The following is a 23,255-nucleotide window of genomic DNA, read 5'->3' as shown; positions in this document are numbered from 1 at the left end:
GAAAGATTTTATGAATATATGTTTTAAATAAAATATGTCCTGTGCAGTAGTTAGCAGGGCTGATGTCTTTGGCTTGTACTCTGTGCTGTTTGCTCCATTTCGTATATTGTGTTGTAAGTTTTGGTCCATGGTCTTGAGTTGCTGCTGTATAAATCACAGTTCTCTCAGATACTGAAACTCTCATGATTCTAGCTCAGTTTTGAACTCTTCAAACCTTTTGTTTTGTTTACATAATGCACTTCTTTTCCTCATATATTGATAATGTGAGTTTGTATTTTGCTTTTAGAAAAGTTCATTCAGTACTATCCATTCCAAGTGATTTACGCAAACAAAATGCTTACTGTTTCTTTGAAACTATGTAGTTCCCATGGATACTGGCATCACAGTTTCTAAACTGCTAAAACTGAATGAGCTGTACTTGAATTTAAATAGCTATGTATTAATTCTCTTCTGTTGCATTATACTGTGTTTAGGTAGAGATTTTTTTGTGGGAAAAGGACCTTAACTAGTGTTAGAAACTGAGTTATGAAAGCTAGGAGCTAAATGGCACGTTAAACCCAGGTTATGGGTGCAACAACAGAATGTCTAGGCACAATTTTTAAAAACAAGAATACAAAGATGAAAATGAATGAACTGCAGCTAAAATATTACGTTCATTTTTCACGTGGTCTAGTCCTTCCCTTGCCCACCCTCCTAATATTCTTAAGAGGGTCTCTTCTCCAGTCTCTAGAGAGTAGCTTGAAGTGGGGAGGCAGAAAAAGGTCTTCCTTTCCTTCCACTCTGCAGTTTTAATCTGAAATCTTAGGTACAATACTGCACCCAGAGCTCAGAAACCGCTTGCGCTAATTAAATTCCCTGTCACAAAATGCACATAGAACAACGGGTGTTTTGAACACTGACCATAAAAAAGTTTACAAGAGGTGGGAGTCCATAACAGTAGTGAAGCTCTAGCTGTGTTGAAGGCTGCATGAGCCTAGATATTTAGAACCCTGCAAATGAGCAACTTTCATACATATATTTCATAGCAAGCACTGAAAGTTGCTTTTCTTTCATTGTGTATACTAATAGCCAGAACAGAAGACAAGTTGCTGAAAGCACATTTATGACTAGAAGCACTTAATCCTAAAACCTAGTGCACCTGCAGATACTTTACATTTATTTTTAGATATACTACTGACATTGCAAGGATAATAAATTCACTGTTAAAGCCAGCTGTGACATTAGTGAATGTTGTTCACATTCCTTCAAATTATTCAGTTTGAATTTGAGACTTCTGGAAATAGCAGGGAGGTTTTGAACACAGTAAGTAAGCTAAACAAGAACCTTTCTGTGTCCTAAACTGCTTTGGAGACCCTCAGATTCCCATTACTTCAAAGTTAATGCTGTTAACAGGCCTTTGCTCACAGTTTTAAGAGTAAGAAGTCCCATCCTCCTTATAGCATTTTATGCAACTTGCTTCATGGTTGAATTATGCTCCCTTGTGCTCATATTATAAAATCTTCTTGGTAAGTCTTGGGCTTTGCCTGATCTATAATCGACCCAACTTTCCCCCCTGTGTTCTGGATTTCCATCAGGTTGTCTTCTGAGGAACATGGTTATGGTGAATTGGGCACTCAAAAATAATTGCAGAAGAAAGGGCATTCTTTTTATTTTCTATGGGGTTTTGTTTGTTTGTTTATTGGCTGCCTTCTATGTACTTCCCCCAAACTTGTGCTAGAAGAGCAGTGGTGCTTTGATCTATTTTCTCAGAATTAAAATGCATGTGCACAAAGAAAATAATTGTGTTTCCCTTCCACCAGATCAGATTGGCTCATCTGTTCCCTACATTTGCACAAGTGTGACTACAACGACTCACAGTGCAGTCATAATCATGTCTATTCAGTTGTAAGTCACACTGAATTCAGTGTGATTTTTTCCCTAGTAAGTTGGTACAGCATTGCAGTCTAAACTTCCTAGAAACATTTCCCTGACTAAAACTGTAACATTTCTCTGGCTAGTTTGCTTTCATTGGTTGGTGATTCACAGCAGTTTTGTTTTAATAATTGTTTTGGTAAAAAGTTACCTCTGAGGAATTGCAACCTTTGGTTGTAAGCTGTGTCTCCCAAACAATCACACCATACTTCATCTCCACTTCTAGTAAGTTAAAAGTGTGCTTATTAAGTATCCTTAATAAGAAATACATCTGTACACCCATAATACAGCTATAATCCTTGATTTATAGTCTAAAGTCGTCATTTCTTTCTGACATGCCACTCATGAAAGGAATTCTTTTTGCCATGAAAAAAGGTCTGCTAAAATACCTCTCCTGGAAAAATTCCAGAAGGATAGCCATGTTTTACTTTGTCTGTAACAAATATAAGAAAGCATATATGAAAAATAAATAAAAACAATTTCATCATTGTTTAAGTGCCACTGGTCTCTTCAAATTAACCCAGAATGACCACAAGTTTCTCTGTAATCCTTGCCATATTACCTAAAGTTCCTCCAAGATTTATCAAGACTTGCCAGCATGGGATACAAATGAACTTATAACTTTGGAGCAATGGATGGCACCAACATGTCTCTATTAGTGCTACCATTAAAAAAATGTTAAAGATGAAAGATAGGTTTGTTTTACTCTTCAATGTGGATAAAATGGCCTGAAAATGTAGGCTTCCTTTCTACTGAGAAAAAAATTGTGATATTGCAGTGTTGAATTCCACCCTAAGTGGTTTTCATGTATCTGCAGCCTTAGAATGGTGCTTCTACATTCTGCTTTCTAATTTTCTTTATAAATGTTTGATTGATTTATTCAAAAAGAAAGAAAGCTAAGAGCCTGAGGGCCCTATTGGCTTGGACCCCGGTACATTAGTATCCCCTGTGTTCCTGCTGTATCCCTTGTCACCAGTCCTGCCTCTGATTATTGAATAAGTAAACCAGTAATAGAAGGAATTGAAAAGAATGGTGAAGGAATGATGCATGCATGCATATGTGGGGAGGTGACATGGACATTATTTCCATATGAATACAGCTGGAATAGAGGATGTCTGCAAAAGTCTATGAACAATTAAAATCATTCCTTTGTTTCTAGATTTAAACTTATCAGTGGAGCACAAAAATAATATTATTTCTGTAATATTTGATGTACTGTGTTAATTTTGTTTTTTTCAGGATTGCACAGTATATGAAACAGAGAACAAAATTCTTCATGTGGTAAGTAGAATTTTTTTAATCATATATGTTGATAATGAACTCAATTATCCAAGTGCCAATTCTTATAGGAACAAAAACTGCACCATGCAGGCTGACAAGGGTTGCAGCCCCCCCCCCCACCAAAAAACAAAACAAAACAAAACAGCTCAGTGAGTATTGTATATGCTTAGTGACCACAAAGAGCTGGCTGACTGCTGGAGGGGCCTTTGGAAGAAGAGAAATATAATGGTTTATCCTGAAAAAGGATAACATTTTCTTTCAGGTCCCTCTGGTTTCCTTTAATAGTCTTTGATCACTTCAGCATTATCTTGAGTATTATATTTTAAAGTGCAAAAGTAATCAAATAGTCAAATATTGTATGAAGCTTTCTCTTACAATGAGAGCCTTCAGAGCCCTAAAGGGTGTCCTTACTTCCAAACAATAGAGAGACCATTCTTGTCACTCTTTCTGGCTCTTTTCATAAATATTCACATTGATCCTCATTAATCCACAGATTTTCTTGCTTCCCTTTCCTCCTGTTTGTGCTTTCTACTCCCCTCTGCTTCATAGAATCAGAGATTTATAGTTCCTCCTCGTTTCTCTGCAATCATTGTGTCTTCTGTGAAGCAAGGACTCACTTCCTCCTTCTCTTATATTTTGAAAGACAGTGTGTGTATGTGTGCTTATAATATGCATTAATCTGATTCTGTACTGTGATATGGATTCTGGTAAACTAGTGGCTGTAAATATAGCTCTAGTCCCAATTCCTTGTGCTTAACATTTTCTAACATATAGTACCTCTGCTTGATTGCTGGTAGATAACTTTCCCCCTGAAGCCCCTATGCCACAGCCCATGCTATTCAAAAGTGTCCATTGAGGAGGCTGTTTCAAGGTCGGGAGAAAGAAAAATCAAATTTTGTAAGCAGCCTTTTCTTTGTGCAATTTTGGATTTAGCAAGTTGTTTTAACCTCACAGCAATCCAACAAAGGAGGCAAGGCTGTGCCCAAGGCTACTCTGAACTTGAGAACTGGGTTGATATTTTAACCTGGATTTCCTACATCTTCTTTAATGGTAGATGGCTGTGCACTGCACTTCCATGGAATAATAAATCAAATGGAACATTTGAGCTATAGTATATTACAGAATTTACCAGCATCTTGTGCATGTCAGTGGAAAACTTCTAATTTGTATTTAAATCAAAAACCTCAATACTCTCCATCATGAGGGTGCTGATAGAGCAGTACAAGAAAAGGAGGTGTTAAATATTTGTAGATTTGCACACTACCATTGTGGTCTGAAAATATGTACCTTGTTTTATTCTTAAGCCAATTATTCAAGAATAAAACCAAGAACAAAATCTAAGTCGGGTCCAGACTGTCTGAACAGCCTTTAAACCATTTTTTATGTGGCACTGCCATGGAGTAGGAATAAGTGTAGAAATGTTGGTGCTATTTGAATCCTTTTCCCAGTCCTGCTCAGGTAGAATAATTTTTTGGATTGTCCTCTAATCATGATCTTTCTAGAATAAGGGACAGGGAGTATGCTTGTTCCCCAAAGAATAAAATTCATTGAAACATGATTACTGTCCACTGTGTTATGAGTTTTCATATTCTTGATTGTTAACAGAAAATACACTTTTTTATTTCTAGTGTAAGACACTATCTAGCGTCTGTGACCACATAATCTCACTCTCATCTGATCCTCTTGTGTCTCAATCTGCTCACCTGGAAGTGATCCAGCTGGCAAACATCAAACCAAGTGAAGGGCTGGTAAGATGTACGCAGTTAATCAAAACTGTCATCCAGGACGAAAGAAATATATTCTACGAATAAGACCAGTATTGGGCATATCTAGTCCTTCTATTTGTAGATGTGATTTTCAGTCAGCCAGTGGAAATTGCATATTAATAATTACTATATAAAATTTTTAAGGAAATATTGAAAAAAATAGTACCAGTTGAAAGCTACCTCTTAAGTACTGTATCTCTAGAGGTTGGTAAGCTTGCAAACCTGTGTCCCTCCTTTATGTCCTGAGTTGCATTTATGAGGAGCTCACAGTGCAATCCTATACATGCCTACTCAGAAGCTGAGTTCAATGGTGCTTACTCCCAGGTAAGTAGGTGTAGGATTGCAGCAAGAGGCTCTGAATGCAATCAGATATTTAATGAAGTTGCTTCTCAGTTAATGGTTCAGGCCTGGGATGTGGATTTGTTGCATCCCATAAAATAAATTTATATGTAGCAGCTGAAAGTTCTTAAAGAAAATACTTCCATCTTGGTTACATAATGCAGGAAAAAATCCTGGTTAATTTAGGAAAATGTTTCCCCCCGTTATAGCAAGATTTATTGATAATGTTGTTACTTATATGAACTCCTTCAGTATATTTACAATGAGTTATGCTTGTTTCCTAGGTTCCTCATATTTGATATGAATGTTTATGCAACAGTTAATAAGCGCTAAGGGTTGTAGCCAAGGCTGAGCAAGTGAAATTCTACTTGTGCAACAAATTTTCAATTTCCTCTCCTACCCTGCACCCCACAAGTGTTCTAGAGGCTCCCCCAACCCTCTGAAGCTATTTTTGAGGTTGTGGTGAGGCTGAAGAAGTAGTTCTGTTTTCACATAAAGAAGTCTGATGTACCAGCAGTACTGCAGCATGTGATAAAGCTCAAAGTCTTTATTTTAATGGATACTTTTTATATGTCACCTGAAGCTTTTTAAGACTGGATACTATTTAAATATTTTCAAAATTTGTTCATACTGTACTTGGTGCACTCAGCCCTGCCCAAACCTTTCATTCCTACTGTACTACTACCAGTATACTGCCGTTCATTCATAATCTCATATTTGTCTCAGTGCCACCAGTTCAGGTAAAGACCATTTTCAATACCATTGTCTGCTGTTTTTTCCATCTCACATATCGTAACTAATGTTGGTTCTTCATGGTCTCACTGGGATTCATAAACCTTTCCTAATTCAACTCTCCTTTTATTGTTTTCTTCTTCCAGAAGTGCCCTTTAAGATGTGACAAAAACTATTTAATTTTACTGTAAATTTTCTATTTTTCAAGTCTCTATGGTTAGTTTTCTGCTGCTTTGTCGGTTTAGATGGCAAGGTTCTCCATGCATGGAACTGTTTATTCATTATTTGTTTATACTGTATATGGTACAGTAAAGTTATGCCTCTTAAGAGTACTTCAAGAACAAAAAATGGATGGCAGAAACATTGAATGTATCTTCAGATTTTTAACTTTTGCCTTTTCCCCACTGTATTTTGTAGACAGTAAGCTCTTTAGGGCAGAGCCAAGTGGTATCAATTTCCTGGCAAAACATGTTATTTGAGGATTCTATAAAGTACTGAGTTGTAATGGTTCATTGCTTATGTAAACTATTTTCGACACCTATCATTGAAAAATGTTTCATGAGCTAAATTTGTGAAAGCTACTTAAATGTCTGCAGTAATGATTGCTATAGAAGTGTGAATGGATGTCTTCAAACCTTGCTATGATTATCATGGGTATTCAGCAGTTTTGAAGGGTCTTCCAGATTTTTGTATGTAGGAAAATGTAAGCAGAACAGCTGGGTAACCAAATTTCCTGTAGAACTTTGATTTATCTGAAAGCTGTTTATCATCTATATAAAAAGCAGGGAACAAGGGCTGCATTTCCATGTAGGGAAACCTTCTTGCGGCCCAGGCCTATGGTAGGTAGAGCAATGGATGTGACTCTTTACTTTTGTTCAGTAGGCTACATTCCAGCCACACAAATGCCACAGGCTTCTGTGCGTATGTACATGCATCTATCCACCATTGTAACAAGAAAGCAATATTATTATCACAGTTCAATAATACAGTCAAGGTAGGCAACAGCACTCAAGGAAAATGTGATGTGCAAATGGTGAGGGTCGTAGTCTGGGGTGAGGTCTGAGGGCAGGATAAAGAAGTTGGGGGGGGATCCCATTCATGCTCTGGGCCTGAGATTTCTCACCATTGATCCCCACTTCTTACTGTTGCCAACTGGAAATAATGATAACAACAAAAGATAAATGAATTACAATAATACATGTTAAAAGAAGGCAAAGGCAACAAAGACAAGTAAAACCTCTTCAGCTAAGGTATAGGCAATATGAGCTCAAGAAGGATGGAAATACGGAACAAAGTGAAGTAAATGTTTTTTTGCCAACTTTTTATTGTGAGTGGTTTTAAGGAACCAAATGGTTGAACTATAGGTGATAAAAACAAGATAGAAAGGATGGAAGAGTGGGCAGGAAATGAGCTGGCTGCTTATATTTTAATGAATGCATTTCGGCTTTTATCCCTTTTATATTTGAGGGCTCTAAGGCTTAATTGCTACTGACATTGTTGGGATGTTAGGCATTATTAATTTAGTGCACCATTTGTGATATCAAAGAATATATGTCTTTGGATATCCTTGCACAATTGCATACTACTAGGGATATACTGTGATCAGTGATTAATGCATGAGGAAGTTGTATACCATGTGCAAAGCCTGTGCATAGCTTGCAGAATTTTAAGACACAGGCAAGAAAATAGCTGTATTGGTTAAGAAGCATCAAGATTCATTCATATGATCAATTTGCAGATTTTTATCCAGATGGGTTGGTTTGTAGGAGGGGGGTAGAGATTCTACACCACTGGTTTAATTATAATCACTGGTGTGTGTTTCTGTGATCTAGATTCTCAAAATATGAATTTGACTTGTTTAACTAACACTTGTTTAACCTGCCAGGGATCATTATGTCACTTTTGCCTGGATTCAGCATTGATCAGCAACTCTATATTTAGTTTTTGGTGTCAACTGTAGGGCTGGAATCTTGATAGAAAAGTCAGAAGTGCATTTTTATCATTGTGCTGATAAAACCTAATTTTGCATTCCTGAACAATTAAATTCCCAAGTTCAAACAGCAAGACACAAACTTGAACAGAAAGAGAAAGAGAAAGAGAACAGGATGGACTTGTGGGCCTTTTCCAGGGAAGGCAGGGAAATACCAAGCAACCAATCATCACCATTCTTGAACTTCACAGCTAAGAACCAATAGAAATACAGTGGCAGGTTTTACAGGTAACACCACTAATATCATATAATCAATTGTATCAGTGGCCACCAAGAAACATAATAGGATTAACCTCTCTAGAATGCCGTGTAACAAATTTATTATGGCATAGGTTTTTATGAACCAGACATCATTCTTACTGTACAATCATGATGATTTGTGATCATGATAGTATCGAGGTTGTTATATGAATGACACTTTCAATACTGTTTGTGCCTGAAAATATTTTAGGGCAAATGTACTGCTTCATTTCTAATCACTATATACCCATAGCTTCCTGCTGAAATCCTATCCCCCCACAACTTTTTTTGGTTTATTGCTGTTCTGATTTTGTTGTGCTGTAGCACAAGACTGCCCCTTGCCCAGCTGTAATAATATGGTAACATTGGAAAGCACTGCAAAGCAGTTAATAAAGCAGAATGTATATGAACTGCCACGTATAAATCCACCACTGATACATTAGTATTGCATCAATGGCATGTTGCAGAATATACCTGCAAAAAGGGTCATTCTAGAGGGGCCCCAAGTTCCTTTTATCAAATGCATGCAGTGTTATCCTCAGTTGATATATGCATATGGATACAGTGGGGGAAATGTAAATAGTGAGTCAGAAGCAAATGACATGCAAAATATACAAATTGTGACAATTATGTTAAAGTTTAAATATATGTATAATAAACATAGACACCTTTCGTAAAGCAGTACTGATTATAACATTTAGACATTGCTAAGTTAATTTACAATTTTTTGACTGTTTCTAATATGTGATAAGAGAAAGATTAGTGTTGGTATAACAATGTTGTTTAGACAAGTTACAGGTGGGTAGCCGTGTTGGTCTGCCATAGTCAAAACAAAATCGAAAATTCTTTCTAGTAGCACCTTAGAGACCAACTGAGTTTGTTCCTGGTATGAGCTTTCGTGTGCATGCACACTTCTTCAGATACACTGAAATAGAAGTCACCAGATCCTTAAATATAGTGGGGGAGTGGGGAGGGGTATTACTCAGAAGGGTGGTGGGAATGGGTGATAGGCTGATAAGTGTGGAAAACCTGTTGACGACTCTAAACGGCTGCAATTAGTCTTGCAGGGAAAGGCAGGGGTGAGATGGCTAAAGATGGCTTTGTTATGTATAATGAGATAAGAATCCAATGTCTTTGTTCAAACCAGGTTTCTCCATGGTTTTAAGTTTGGTGATTAGTTGCAATTCAGCCACTTCTCTTTCCAGTCTATTTCTGAAATTTCTTTGTATTAAGACAGCTACTTTGAGATCTTTTATAGAATGTCCTGGGAGATTGAAGTGTTCTCCTACTGGTTTCTCTGTCTTGTGATTCCTGATATCAGATTTATGTCCATTTATCCTTTGGCGTAGGGTTTGGCCTGTTTGTCCAATATAGAGAGCTGAAGGGCACTGTTGGCATTTGATTGCATACACAATGTTGGAAGATGAGCAATTAAATAGTCCTGAGATGGTGTGTTTGATGTTGTTGGGACCAGTAATGGTGTTATCCGGGTTTATGTGGCAGCAAAGTTGGCATCTGGGTTTATTGCAGGCTCTGGTACCAGTGTCCATGTTGAGTCCTGTTTTTGTATTATTGTGGGTGAGGAGCTGTTTGAGATTGGGTGGCTGTTTGTTTTTTTTTTTTTTTTATAAGAATTTATTGACATTTTTACTTATAACCACATACAACCTTAACCACACCTACATTTATACACATACAAAACAAATACAATTACACATCTAATACAAAAATTGCCATGATTTTCTTTCTTAATTAGACATCTCAAAAAAAAAAAATTTCTTTTTCCAATCTTGACAGTTGACTTCCCCTGCCTTTTCACCTTCGAGTTTATATCCATAATCTACTTTTTAACCTCTTCATTTAAAAAATTAAACTTAATTATATATATAAAGAAAAACATTCATCTTAATCTTCATCTTAATCTTAATCGTCTTAATCTATAAACTTAAACCACTTAAATCGACTTTATTTATACTACATCCTCATAAATCCTCACAGATCATCCTCATCAAATCTATCTCTTCTGTCCTTTGAACTGCTGCTAATAACATAAAAACTTGAAATATCTCTTTTCATGTTCGAATAGATAATAAAACAAACTATTGTTGACAGTGTTCACCCTCCAATTTCAAAGTACCATAACAGATTACTTTAGATTTTGCTTAATACTTCACCCCACACCCCCTCTGTCCATTCTTCTTCTCCTGATGGCATCAGCACTGAACTTCCATGCAGCTTCCCTCTCCAAACGTCCACAGATCCAGGCATAGTCCAAAGCTCTCCTTGCCACGAGCTCCGAGGTGTCCAACTCTCCCTCTCTCAGCTTCTCCGGTTCTTTGTAGCATTCCTTTTCTTCTTGTAAATACCTTAATTCTCTGTCCCTGGCCCCCGAGCTCACACCTCGGGGACTGGATATAGCAAATCTTGACATCGCCTTGGGGCTGCCACCCCCAACAAGCGAATTTCTTCCCCGAAGTAGCTCACTCATTTCTTTCCATCTTTCCATCCATCCTCTCAGCTCTTTGACAAGATTTTCTTCCAAAGTGTCAAAAGTTTTGTTAGCCTCCTCTGTGGGCAGTTGGTTCCATTTCAGACCCCCACACAAGACTTTGACTTTTCTGTAAAGTAGTTCCACCTTCAAGGCAGTGAGCCTTTGTTCATCTGTTAGTCCAGAGTTCAATACCAGTTCAAGGACGAAACCCAGCATACTGGCAGAGGAGGAGGAAGTGGGTATCATATTTCTTCTCCTGTCTCTTTGTTCGTCGCCATTTTCCTAAGCTGGAGCGCAAACACCGCAACTTTAAATAGAGATATTTTCCGCTAGTTAGCTTCCCAAGAAAAAAGTTTGCCAGTCTCATGTATCGATTTTAAATACTTTATAACCAGTTCTGTGGCAGCAATCCCTCAAATTGGTTAATTTCTTAGGCTCGAAGGGAGGGAGGCAGGCTGCCTTTCTCCTTCCCCCCGGATCGTTCCAAAGACACGATTTCTGCCAAGATTATTTACTCACGACCACCGGGTTCCTTTAGCTCCATTCTTCACAGGTAGAACTTAGACGCTCACCGCGGGCTTTGCCGCCGCATTTGCATCCCGGTTGGGGCATATCCCCGTAAGCCCGGCTCCGTTGTCCCTTCACCCCCACTCCCCCTTTACAGGGGGGCAGGGGAAGGGTTCGGAGCCTCCGCGGGCACAACCGGGGAGCCCAGGGTGCGGGACGCTCTTCCCGCACCCCAACCGGAGCCGCGCGCTGCGGTAGCGCGGCTCCTAACCCCCGGGATGGACAAGGCGCTTCGGACCCGAAGCAGCCTTCGACCACCCGGCGATGGCGTCGCCGCCGGAACTGAGATTGGGTGGCTGTTTGTATGCGATGAAGGGTCTTCCTCCCAGAGCTTGAGAAAGAGAACTGTCATTGTCTAGGAGAGGTTGTAGATCTCTGATGATGCGTTGTACTGTTTTAACTTGGGAGCTGTATGTGATGACTAGTGGTGTTCTGTTATTTTCTTTTTTGGGTCTGTCTTGCAGCAAGTTCTCTCTGGGTATCAGTCTGGCTCTGTTGATCTGTTGTTTAACTTCATCAGGTGGATATTTTAGTTCTAAAAAGGTTTGCTGTAGATCTCTTAGGTGAGAGTCTCTGTCTGTAGAGTTGGAACAGATGCAGCTGTAACGTAGGGCCTGGCTATATACAATGGATTGTTTGGTATGTTTGGGATGGTAGCTAGAAGCATGTAGATATGTTTGTCGGTCAGTTGGTTTACGGTATAAGGTGGTGTCTATGTGTCCATCCTGTATTTTTATAGTAGTGTCCAAAAAGTGTATTCCTTGCATAGATTGGTTCATAGTTAGGTTGATGGTGGGGTGAAAGTCATTGAATGTCTTGTGGAAGGTGTCCAGGGTCTGTTGACCATGTGTCCAGATAATAAAAATATCATCAATGTAACGCAGGTACAAGAGAGGTTTGAGTGGGTAGGAGTTTAGGAAACGTTGTTCTAAATCTGCCATGAAGATGTTGGCATACTGTGGGGCCATGCGGGTGCCCATTGCTGTGCCGTTGATCTGAAGGAACAGGTCCTCACCAAATTTGAAGTTGTTGTGGGTAAGGACAAAATGACAGAGTTTCGTAGCAAAGTCTGCTGTGGTTTTATCTGAAATGGTGTTCCTTATAGCTTGTAAACCATCGTTGTGTGGGATGTTGGTATACAGAGATTCCACATCCATAGTGACTAGAATAGTATTGTTAGGAAGGTTAGTCAAAGATTGTATTTTTCTCAGAAAATCTGTGGTGTCACGTACGTAGCTGGGAGCACTGATGGCATATGGTTTCAGAACAGAGTCCATATAACCGGAAACCCCCACTGTAATGGTGCCAATACCTGAGATGATGGGGCGTCCTGGATTTCCTGGTTTGTGTATTTTGGGTAGAAGATAGAAAGTTCCTGGTCGAGGTTCTGCTGGTGTGTTCATGAGGATCTGTTCTTGGATGTGTGGGGGTAGCTCCTTAACAATCTTGTTCAGTTCTTTTTTGTATTCTTCCGTGGGGTCTGAGTCCAATTTTATGTAAAAGGTGGTATTGGAAAGTTGTCTGTGAGCCTCCTGGATGTAATCATGAACAAAACTGATTAATGGAACACCATTAATACCAATTGTATTATATGGAACAGTTGCCATAGCTTATTTATTTGGCGATATCTTGCCAACTCATGAAGCTTCTGCTAGAGGTCTGCTCATGGGGTGCTCCTGCCATTAGAAGCAGTACAGAAACTGAGGGTCACAGGAGTAAAGTGATAGCAAAAAATCCTGCACCATTCCCTACTGCAATGGAAGCTTCTGCTGAATCTGTTTCTTCAATGGACATAAGGAGTTACTGTGTTGAACACTAATGAATATCCAAGCAATTGTCTTTATTTCATTAAATGACTGTTAGAAAAAAGGTAGTCTAAACATAGTTACATCTTATATTCTCTTTGTTGGAATAATGCCATTTGTTTTGAAGCTTTTTCTTTTAATATTAGGAAATAAAATAAATCTCTGTGCTTCAAGGAAGATCTTCTGCAGCGCATCCTCCCACCTGTGCCTTTTCTGCTAAGTGAATGCTTTAGGTGTTCTGTCTCCCTAGAGTGGACTAATTTGCTTGACATTTCTCATCTTTGCATATTTATGCCCTTATTATCTTCAGAGTAATGACATAAAATTGTCTGTGGCTACTTACCTGAAAAGGGTATGTGTTTTATGTCATGACTATGAAAATTGATACATGTACTATCTTCAGCTACGTTGAATTAACTTGTTTTGAGTTCTGGATTTTCCTTGCTTTAAGTGTACTGTTTCAGAAAACAACCAGCGGCCAAATGTCTATTTTTGTTGTTTTTTAAGTAAAAGCAAGAAATTTGTTTTGGGACACAGGCTACTTAAAGGTAATCTAGCAGCTCTTTATTGGTGCTAGTTATAACTTGATATTTTTACATTAAAAGGATACCAAACTGCTGTTCATTAGTGCTGGTCCCTTGTGCAAAGCAGGCTGACAGGACTCTAAAGCTCTATATAGCTATAAAGTAATATAGCTCCCCCTGCCCCATTCAAGCCACCAGAGGTCAGACGGTGTACAGATTTGGAGGAACAATAAAAGAAAAAGGACAAGTCGAAGTAACAGTATCAGTGTAATACTACTGCTGGAAAAAGACTCCATTTTCTTGAGTCTAGCATTTGATACAAGGCTGGATCAAAGCTGTAGTAGCACCTAAAATGTACTGTCTGAAGTGGCCCCTCATTCCCATATTAAGGCTAGCCCTGCCTTGCCATGATGATAGAATGCTTTCAGTAATAGTAGCAAAATCAATTTCATCCTGCAGAGAGGTTTGCGTCTGCTGTAAAATCTGTAGAGGTTCTAGAATGTATATTGCATTTTACTGTCATTTCAATTACATAAAGAAACCGGTGGTTGGATGTGGCATGCTTGTGTTGTACTCTGAACACAATTTATCCTCTCTACTCTTCAGTGACAGCGAAGTTACTCTGTAGGAAATTTACCTTTGTCTTCGATGCTGTTAGTAGATAGCATAGAAAAATTACATGCACAGCCTATCATCACTTCATGAATTAAAGCTTTCAGGCTCTGTAAGGTCTTGAATATCCTTTTTTTTAAAAAGAAAAAAAGCAGGGGAGCTATTTCTGTGAATTCTTCTGGCTCCTCATTGTAAATGATAAAGGGTAATCTTTCAGATATGTGCTCTGCAATGGAAGTAGAACAGGCATTATTCCCCCCCCCCCGCCACCATTTTATTCTGTACACTGCCTTGAGTGTTTCTTGAGAAAGAGAATCACAGGTGAAGGACACTCCTTTTTGTCTTTAGCAAGTGGCACACCAAAAATGTCAAGCAAATGAGCAAATTATTTCATCATAAAAGGCCCACAAACAGGAAACCATCCAAATTGTGTACAGTGTCAAAAAATGCAGTTCACCTCCTCAGAGCCTACTCCAAAAACACGCTGAAATGTTCAAAGGTGGGAAATTAAATTGAACACCACATGGGTAATGCACAATCCACATAAAATGTCCCCTCAAAGGAAAAACCCAGCAAATCAAATTCCTCCAGATGGACTAGGAGAAGGTGAAAGATTGACTTAATGCCACATTTACCCATCAATGCATGCCTGCCATAGTGCTAAACCATACAGACAGCACTGTTGAAGGAGCTATAATACGCTGTGCAAAGCTGGTGAAGAATAGCATCATTTGCTGACTGGTCTCTGGGAATCAACCTAAATTCCTCAGGAGATTTTTTCCGGACAGTGCCTAAAGGAGGCATTTAGAAGGATGCAGGAGGGCCTTGCCCTGCTCCAGTTAGCTTTCTACAACTAAAATAAAAGAAGATTTCATTACTAAATGCAGTGGTTTAATGTGAATATGTAGAAGACCATTAAAACTATTGCTCTCATCTAGAAAATATCATATGGGTTGTTGTAAAAGTGGAAGAGGATCAACCAAAATATGCTTTGGTAGTATCCTGGTGCATGTAGTCTACATTGTGTGATACAAGATGGAAAGATAGTACAATAGAGGAATTTAGCTTCTCCCAGAAACTATTTAATTCCACTTGATTAGAACATTTTTTAATGTGATAATACATAAAGCACCTTAGATGTAGGTTAGTATTCAACCAGTGTTATAACACATGTAAATATTCCCTAGGTCATAAAAATATAGCTCATGTGTTCCATAGAGGCCTCAGTTTATGTACTATTTCTAAAACTAGGCATATTTTATTTATCTTTGTGATCCGTATTAATCTGCATGTATGAATTGGTTATATACAAATTCTATATATAGTTCTTTGATCAAAATACATTCCTTCCTTTGCAGAATAATATTTTTACTTTATTTGTAGATCTAGTGGGCAAAAAGAAGGCTAATAGGTTCTGCAGTTTTGCAGTTTCACTGAATTGCTTTTAAAGTTTTAAATTGTTTTAAAATTCTCGACTATATAGTCACTATTTCAGTATCTCAGAATTACAGCGTGCCTTTTAAAATATTGGATTTAAAACAATATGAGTTTATACTATTTATGTTACTGAGAAATACATGTAGTGATGTTTTGGTCAGCTAAGCTGGTTTCTAATTATTCTAATTTTTAACTCAGAAGACTTTGAATTCTAAAAAAATCGGCATCTCAAATCACTTAGATCGACGGGATTGTAGTCTCCCCTATGACACCCTCCCTCCCGGATTTTACAGTTCACTATGTAAATCTGCATGCACTATGCACAGGATGTGCTTTGATTCAATACTACCCTGGATTTGCCTTTTTCAAGAGATTGTGTTTAGTGTTTATAATGGAGTGCCCATGGATTCTACTTATAAAATGGACACTTTCTCTGGTTATGTTCATATTATAACCTTACACTTGAGGTCAGTGAATATGAAATTGTTCCCACCTTAAATAGTTCCACTGACATATTGTTCATTTCAGTCTTGCCATGTGGATTGGGATTTTTTTCCATGTCACTACAATATTTTTGCAGTGCTATGAAGACACCTCTTAATCCATTGCGAGCCATTGCATACAAATGAGTTGCACCTAGAGAAACCTGCCACATCAAATAAAAGGAGTTTACATGTATTTTCTTCTGATAGAAACACTTGGTATTCTAGTGGCATGTGTTAGTGGTATTACTCAAATGCTGTTAGAGACATGTTAGATGGGTGAGACGTTTATATTGGATGGCAATAGTTTGTAAGAACTTTACAATTTTTTCCCATGATGTCTTTTTCTTAGGGTATGTACATTAAATCAACATATGATGGTCTTCATGTAATTACTGGAACAACAGAAAATGTAAGTATTGTTATCGAATTTGCTGCAGTCTGGAACATATTTTTAATCTAAACTTTGGATTATGATGCCCCTTTTGCTTGCGTACATGTGTATTAGCTACAAAGGATCAAATGCATGTTTGGGGAAGGAAGGGGTGCACGTGGGAGAACAGCTTGAAAGATCTTGGGCTAGAGTTGTGAGAAAGTTAGCTTCAGTAATGCGTATAAACTGGACTTTGTTCAAGGGAGGAAAAGGTTTATCGCCTTCATACCTTGTGGTGAATTAAAGGAAATTTGTCTTAATTCACATAGGATTTTGTGCTGGAGTTTGCTGTGTTGCAGTAAACACATTTCCTGTCTAATAATGTTTATTTTTTTACTGGAAATCAAATAATATTAAAAGCTAATATCTCATCTAAGCAACACACACACTCCTTCATGTCTTATTCGTTTATAAAACTAGATGTAATGTCACTAGACTATAACTCATTGTACCAACTAATGAGAGTCTGAGAAAGGATAATCTCTCTTGCAGACATTCACCTCTACACATATAGTAGCCATTTTCAGACTTACGCTTATTCATTTGTGTTGTATGAGAGGTATTCTCTAGGTTCCTCTAAAGGACAGAAGCCACCTTCTTATGAAGGAAACTCAAGCTGCTGAAAATATCTGAAAATAGAATTTCCACTGGCATTCTTAAATCAACCATAGAATTCTTTTTCCCATACTCCACCAGAAGTATGCTTATCATATTAAACTTCAAGTCACCAATAGTAGTGTTTGTACATTGTTTACTATAGTTAGAAAGCTCCTGCCACTACAGTTTCCCACAGGAAAATACATGAGGGTTTTCAACTGGTGTTCTACTGTAGGTTAGGGGCACAGCACACCACCGAAATGCTGCAACCCTTTGCATTCCTGGTACTTAATGTGCATGTCAGTAAACTAGTAACACACTCCATCCTGTGTCAGTTTGGCATGCATGCTCACACAATTGCCTTGCTTCTCTATAGTAAAGAAACTGCCTTGATTGAAGCTTCCGTTGGGATGAAAGTCACATCACAGTGACTAATAAGATCCTCTGATCAGTTTCTTTATCTAATCAACATGACTAATCACAATGATAGGTCTGAGTTCTTGAAAATTTAGTTGAGGCTATAAGTGAGTTGCTAATGTGCGTGGAGCACAACAATATGAACAATTACAGCCTTCCATAGTTCTGCTGAAGCAGTTTCCATTGTCAAACTGAATAATAATATGGTTAAACTGAATAATCTCCCATATGTGTAAACATAATTTATTTGAACTGTGACCGGTATCAATATAATAGTAATACTTTCCATGTATTGCTATCAACATAATTTGTCACTTAATAAAACATCTGCACAGATATTGATAATACATTTTTAGAATGAGTCCATAGATAAATGCTGTTGGTGGTATTTAATATTTAGTGCTCTCAGAGCAAAGTAATTGAAAAAAAATCCATAATATATAGTACTACTTGCCTTGTTTTATAAATAGTAAAAGCATTTATTCCGTAAGGGCTAAGTTATATTTGGAGGAAATGTAAAGTAGTCTAATTAAATTCAATGTGATTATTCTGCTTAGAGCTTCTTCAAGAGCAGCCCCACATTCAGCCCATTGCAGTAGTTTAAGTAGGAGGTTGCCTGAGCATGGACAACTGAGACCAGGCTATTCTAGTCCAGGAACAACTGTAGATGGCAGTTTATCCTAAAATGGGCATAATTCTCCTGGCCACAGAAGCCACTTGAGACTCCAGTGGCAAGCTGGGATTCACATGCCAAACCACTTGCACCTCCCTCTCCCTTTCCAGTATTAGCTCCAGGATGGTGGTGGTCAGGAGAACCCTCAGAACAGTGTGCAGGGGCAGGGGAGGGAATTGTTCTCTCTGGTAATCTGATATACTTGAACAGATGGAACATTTGTAATATTGTGACATTGAATTCTACAGTGGTACCTCGGGTTACAGACACTTCAAGTTACAGGTGCTTCAGGTTACAGACTCCGCTAACCCAGAAATAGTACCTTGGGTTAAGAACTTTGCTTCAGGATGAGGACAGAAATCATGTGGCAGTTGCGCAGTGGCAGCAGCAGGAGGCCCCATTAGCTAAAGTGGTACCTCAGGTTAAGAACGGACCTCCAGAACGAATTAAGTTCTTAACCCGAGGTACCACTGTACTCCATTAGTACTTCAAGTACTCAAAACTTCTTTTTGAGGGAGAGTGCAATCCCTCCCAGACCCGATGATGTACCTAATTCCCAGACACAGGAACCACCTACTATAGCACCTCCTTCTTAACAGTATTCAACCTCAGTTTACTGGTCCCCACCCAGCACTTCACTGCTTTCAGACACTGATCCAACACCTTCACAGCCTTTCCCGATTCAGATGGAATAAATAGAGCTGCATGTCATCAGCATACAAATGGTGCTTTGCCCACATCCCTGCATGACAGCTCCCAGTGGTGGGTGAATAAAATCTAAAAAACAACACATCCATAAAAATAGGTGATGCAGATCCTACCTCATGGCCAAGAAGGGAGAATTAGAGATTCGACAGTAGTTTTTTTTTAAATCCCTGGATCCAGGGAGGGCTTTTTCAAGAGATGCCTTTCCATAACCCCTTTCAAGGAAGTGGGGATAACTCCCTTCTATAAAGACGCAACCACTCCCTGCATCAATCAAGTCAGTCCACTCCTACCATATTTTATTAGCCTTGATGGGCAAGGATCGAGAGGGCATATAGTCACCCTCACTTTCAGGCTTCTATCCAAGTCATCAGGCTGCAACAACTGAAACTGATCACACAAACTGAAACTTAACCATGATCCTGGGATCTCCAATGGGTCTAGAATAAGTGTGACTACAGTGTGCTGTACTGGCAAAATAATAGCCAATGTATGTTACTAGATTTTAAGATAAGTTGTGATATTGTGAAGCATTCAAACAACTTGAATATAGTGGTGGTAATCTCACTAGAGGGTTTGAGGGTTGCAAACGACATAGATCATAACAGTGTCCAGCCTTACATTTAGTTTTTGCTGTGTGTGGCATGTGCCATTTTAGAAGATATATCCCACTTCTTTCTCACGCAGGATGTAATGCCTCTGCTTTGTTGCTTTACTTGCATGCATAATTTGAAAATAAAAAAGTGTCTTGTTTGTTCAGAACTACTGGTTTTACTCAGTGCAGATTGAGTAAAACTTGTACAAATAATGGACTAAGTTTTCTCTAACTGTGTGATGTCCCCACCATTTTTAGAAGCAAGAATCCTACTGCATGCTTTAGTCCCGTTCATTTCAGTTGGCCCTGGGAATGCTTCATTTTCTCTGGAAATTTTGATCCGAATCTTTCTGAGTCCATCCATCCTGAGTTCAAGCTGCATTGATTTAAAATGCTTAACTTTTGCCCAGTTGCTATCCACAGTGTTTTGTATTATCACTACATTTTTAGAAATTTTCCAACTTCTAGAGGACAGAAGTAGGAATTGAGATAAATGCCTTCTGATCATAGTACTTAAACTGAACTCCTGGTGTTCTGGGTTTTCTGTGGTGAAGAGAAATGAGTGTCTGTGTTTACTTGCACTGGAAAATGATTTATTAAACTTCAGGAGAAATATATTATGTGATTATCTTAAAAAACTATTGCAGTTGAGTGAGAATTTGGGACATTTTGTGTAGTCCATAGATCACCACTCTTTGTGCTCTTGCAGACAGAGCACCTTTGTCCAGTGGCACAGCAGACCTGGGGCAGCAAGGGAGGATTCTACCTCTCATGGCACCCTTGCAAGATCCCATGGTTCTCATGAGGGGCTGATCCACTGAGTGCTTAAAATCCTCAACTACACAGCCGTCAGGGTCATTATCTTGTAGAAGAGTTTTGTTTTTAAGTCATTGAATGTTCTGCATGAGTGGTTTTCAGACTCACCACATTCAGTGAACCATTTCTGTGTTAATTTATGAGCTCAAGGATCTTTGTAAAATTCCTGTCATTTTGAATGATTCAGGATGCATGTTCTAGGGAACACTTTCAGTACTCATGGGTGTCCTCTATATCTGTCCTGAATTAAGAGTGCACCAGGACTTTCAACACCCATAAACACACACCATGCAGTCTAGGGAAAGACCAGTAATGGCAGAGAAGCTGTTTTGGAGGCATCTTGTCAGAATAGTTGAACACTACCCTGCTTGGATCACAAAACACTTCTAGAGATTTTGTGAGTACTCGGACACACAAAACTCAGTGTGTTTGTATTTCCTCTCCTTGTCTTGCAGCCCCCCTCAAGGAAAACGAGGGGGGTTGTATCTGGTAGCAAGAGGGAGTACTGCCCACCACCCATTCATCTTGAGGAAAAAGCTACATGAAGTGCGCCTCTCTACCTTGAAGTAATGCTGCATGTCTCATTTATAACTGGGAAATGGACGCTTGTAGTCCAACCCATGATTCCTCAGTGAGGAATAACACTGTGTTATTTGATCCAGATTATGTCCTCTTCTAGAAGTTTAAGGATCACTGAGGAAGTCTGGTGTTGTCCCATCACAAGTTCAAGACATCCAGCACACTCACAGGGCTTTAGAGCACTCCCATATTATTACCATAGTAGCTCACTGAGCTGTTGTCTTTGCAAATAACTTGTTCTAGTTGAAGCCTTGTATATGTTGCCAGGACTGTAGCATTGAAAAAGAGAAATATTTTACATCCTGGAAAATATAAATACAGTATAGAGAACTAACACAGAGTGCATAGCTTAATAATCTTGCTTTTGCGAAAGGAGAGATGATAGCCAGTAAGGATTGTATTCTTTATCATCTCTTTTATTTTAAATTCAGTCACCTGCAGATCGGTGTAAGAAAATCCATGCTGGAGATGAAGTGATCCAAGTTAACCACCAAACTGTGGTAGGTATTATTGAATTCTGTATCACTTGAAGATGATGGTGTATCAGCTTTCCCTTTTTTTGCGGGAAATTCCCTTATTCCAGCACCGTTTCCCATTGCCAATAAGGGAAAGTTGACAGCTATGGCCATTTCCCAATGCAAAAAAAAAGGAAGGTTGACAGCTCTGATCAGCAGCACATGTTAAAATGTGTTGTTTTACTGGTTTTAGTAGCTTTTGCATGAGAGATCTTAAAAAGACTCTGTAATTTTTGTGTATTCTAAAAAATAAGTAGTGTGGAAGCGAAATGTGTGTAAGACTGCCAGTTTCTCATAATATTTACTAATAGCAAATTTAGGTGGTTGAATGCCTATTGGTTTGGAAACTAACCAGAGCCACAAAAAATAAGGTGGTTCCTCCATACTTAATGGCCTGCATAGATACACAGAAGTGTAAATTAAAGACTAGGGTTGTAAATACCGGTAGCTCTCTCAAGGATCTGTCAGCTTCAAGAACATACAGAATATTGAAGTCTCAGCTGAGTGAGTGAAGTGGGAAGAAGAAGGAATTAGTCTGATCCTTATCCTAGATTAGGGGTGGGATGGATGCATGCCATAAAAACTCTTCCTAGGGTATATAGGAATATTAAAGAAGGAAGGAAAGAAAAAGACCTATGTTCTTTTCAAGTTCTAGAACAAACCCATACTATATAGCTATAAAATGCTCACTTTTGTGGCTGACAGCCATCCCATCTCTTGCTACGTTGCTCAGTGGGTTGTCCATTTGCTTTTCTCACTCCTTGAAACTCGTTCTCCATGAGGCCTTAACAAGACTACAGGACTCCTATTTCAATTGGCTACATCCTAAACACGAAACCTGTGTATCAAACAGGTATCTCTCTCGAGTTAACACAGGTTAAACCATTTCCTCCCTCTTTTGGTCATTTACACATTGGTTTAGTATAGCATGAGTTCAATACATTTACTCACATTTAATATTCTATAATTTAGAATATTTTATTCTGAAGTGTTTTATTTATTTATATTTACATAATTTTAAACTGCACTTTCATATGAAAATATCAAAAGGCAGTATAAGAACTGAAAAGACAGTGTTACACTAAAAACAATAAAAACATCAAACACATCAGTAAGAGCTTAGGTTGAAAGTGTGTCTGAAGAGAGTTTTTAGAAGACATCTAAAAACAAGGTATGGCTCCTGCTAAGCCTCTATTGACCAGGAGGTCCAAAGGGCAGAGTCTGCCACATGAAAAGCTCGGCACTTGTTAAAGGCCAGCCCAACCTAAGGGGCATGGAGGTTTGCCAAATGTGCCCCATTGGAACACAACAGTGATCAAGACAGATTATAATTACAGTAAAACTGTACAGGGAAATATTTGTAGAAATCGCTATCCTTAAGAGTAATTCTTAAGCATCATAGGATGAGAATGCCATAGGACAGGTTCCATAGCTGTACAGTGGTGCCCCGCTAGACGAAAATAATTCGTCCCGCGAAAATTTTCGTCTAGCGGGGTTTTCGTCTTGCGGAGCGGCAATGGGAGCCGCGCTCCGCAAAACGAAAAAAAAAAAGACGAAATTTTTTCGTCTTGCGAGGCAGCCCCATAGACTTTTTCGTCTAGCGGGGCAGCCTCCCGCTAGACGAATGCTTTCGTCTAGCGAGTTTTTCGTCTAGCGAAGCATTCGTCTAGCGGGGTACCACTGTATCTGGTTTGTCTATCTGGGCAATTTTTGTTGGGTTCACAGTTGGGAATGGAAGGATTAAGCAC

The 23,255-nt window shown here is 38.8% G+C and overlaps 1 protein-coding gene across 7 annotated transcripts in view; it reads left to right on the top strand.

The window, feature by feature from the left end:
- CNKSR2 (connector enhancer of kinase suppressor of Ras 2) overlaps positions 1 to 23,255 on the top strand; it is a 139,404-nt gene that overhangs the window by 36,427 nt on the left and 79,722 nt on the right. For 6 of the 7 annotated variants that reach the window (XR_004426480.1, XM_033147263.1, XM_033147265.1 and 3 more), the window contains exons 5-8: positions 3,151 to 3,192; positions 4,821 to 4,940; positions 16,530 to 16,589; positions 21,424 to 21,492. Coding sequence is in view for 6 of the 7 variants with exons in the window: in XM_033147263.1 (XP_033003154.1) it covers positions 3,151 to 3,192; positions 4,821 to 4,940; positions 16,530 to 16,589; positions 21,424 to 21,492 (291 nt within the window). In the remaining variant the exon portion in view is untranslated. The remainder of the gene's footprint in view (positions 1 to 3,150; positions 3,193 to 4,820; positions 4,941 to 16,529; positions 16,590 to 21,423; positions 21,493 to 23,255) is intronic. The other variant, XM_033147266.1, reaches the window with a different exon arrangement.

Source organism: Lacerta agilis, chromosome 4 (assembly GCF_009819535.1).
Source record: "Lacerta agilis isolate rLacAgi1 chromosome 4, rLacAgi1.pri, whole genome shotgun sequence".
Taxonomy (NCBI): domain Eukaryota; kingdom Metazoa; phylum Chordata; class Lepidosauria; order Squamata; family Lacertidae; genus Lacerta; species Lacerta agilis.
Note: the sequence above shows the minus strand (reverse complement) of the source record. Positions and strands in the feature narration are given on the sequence as shown.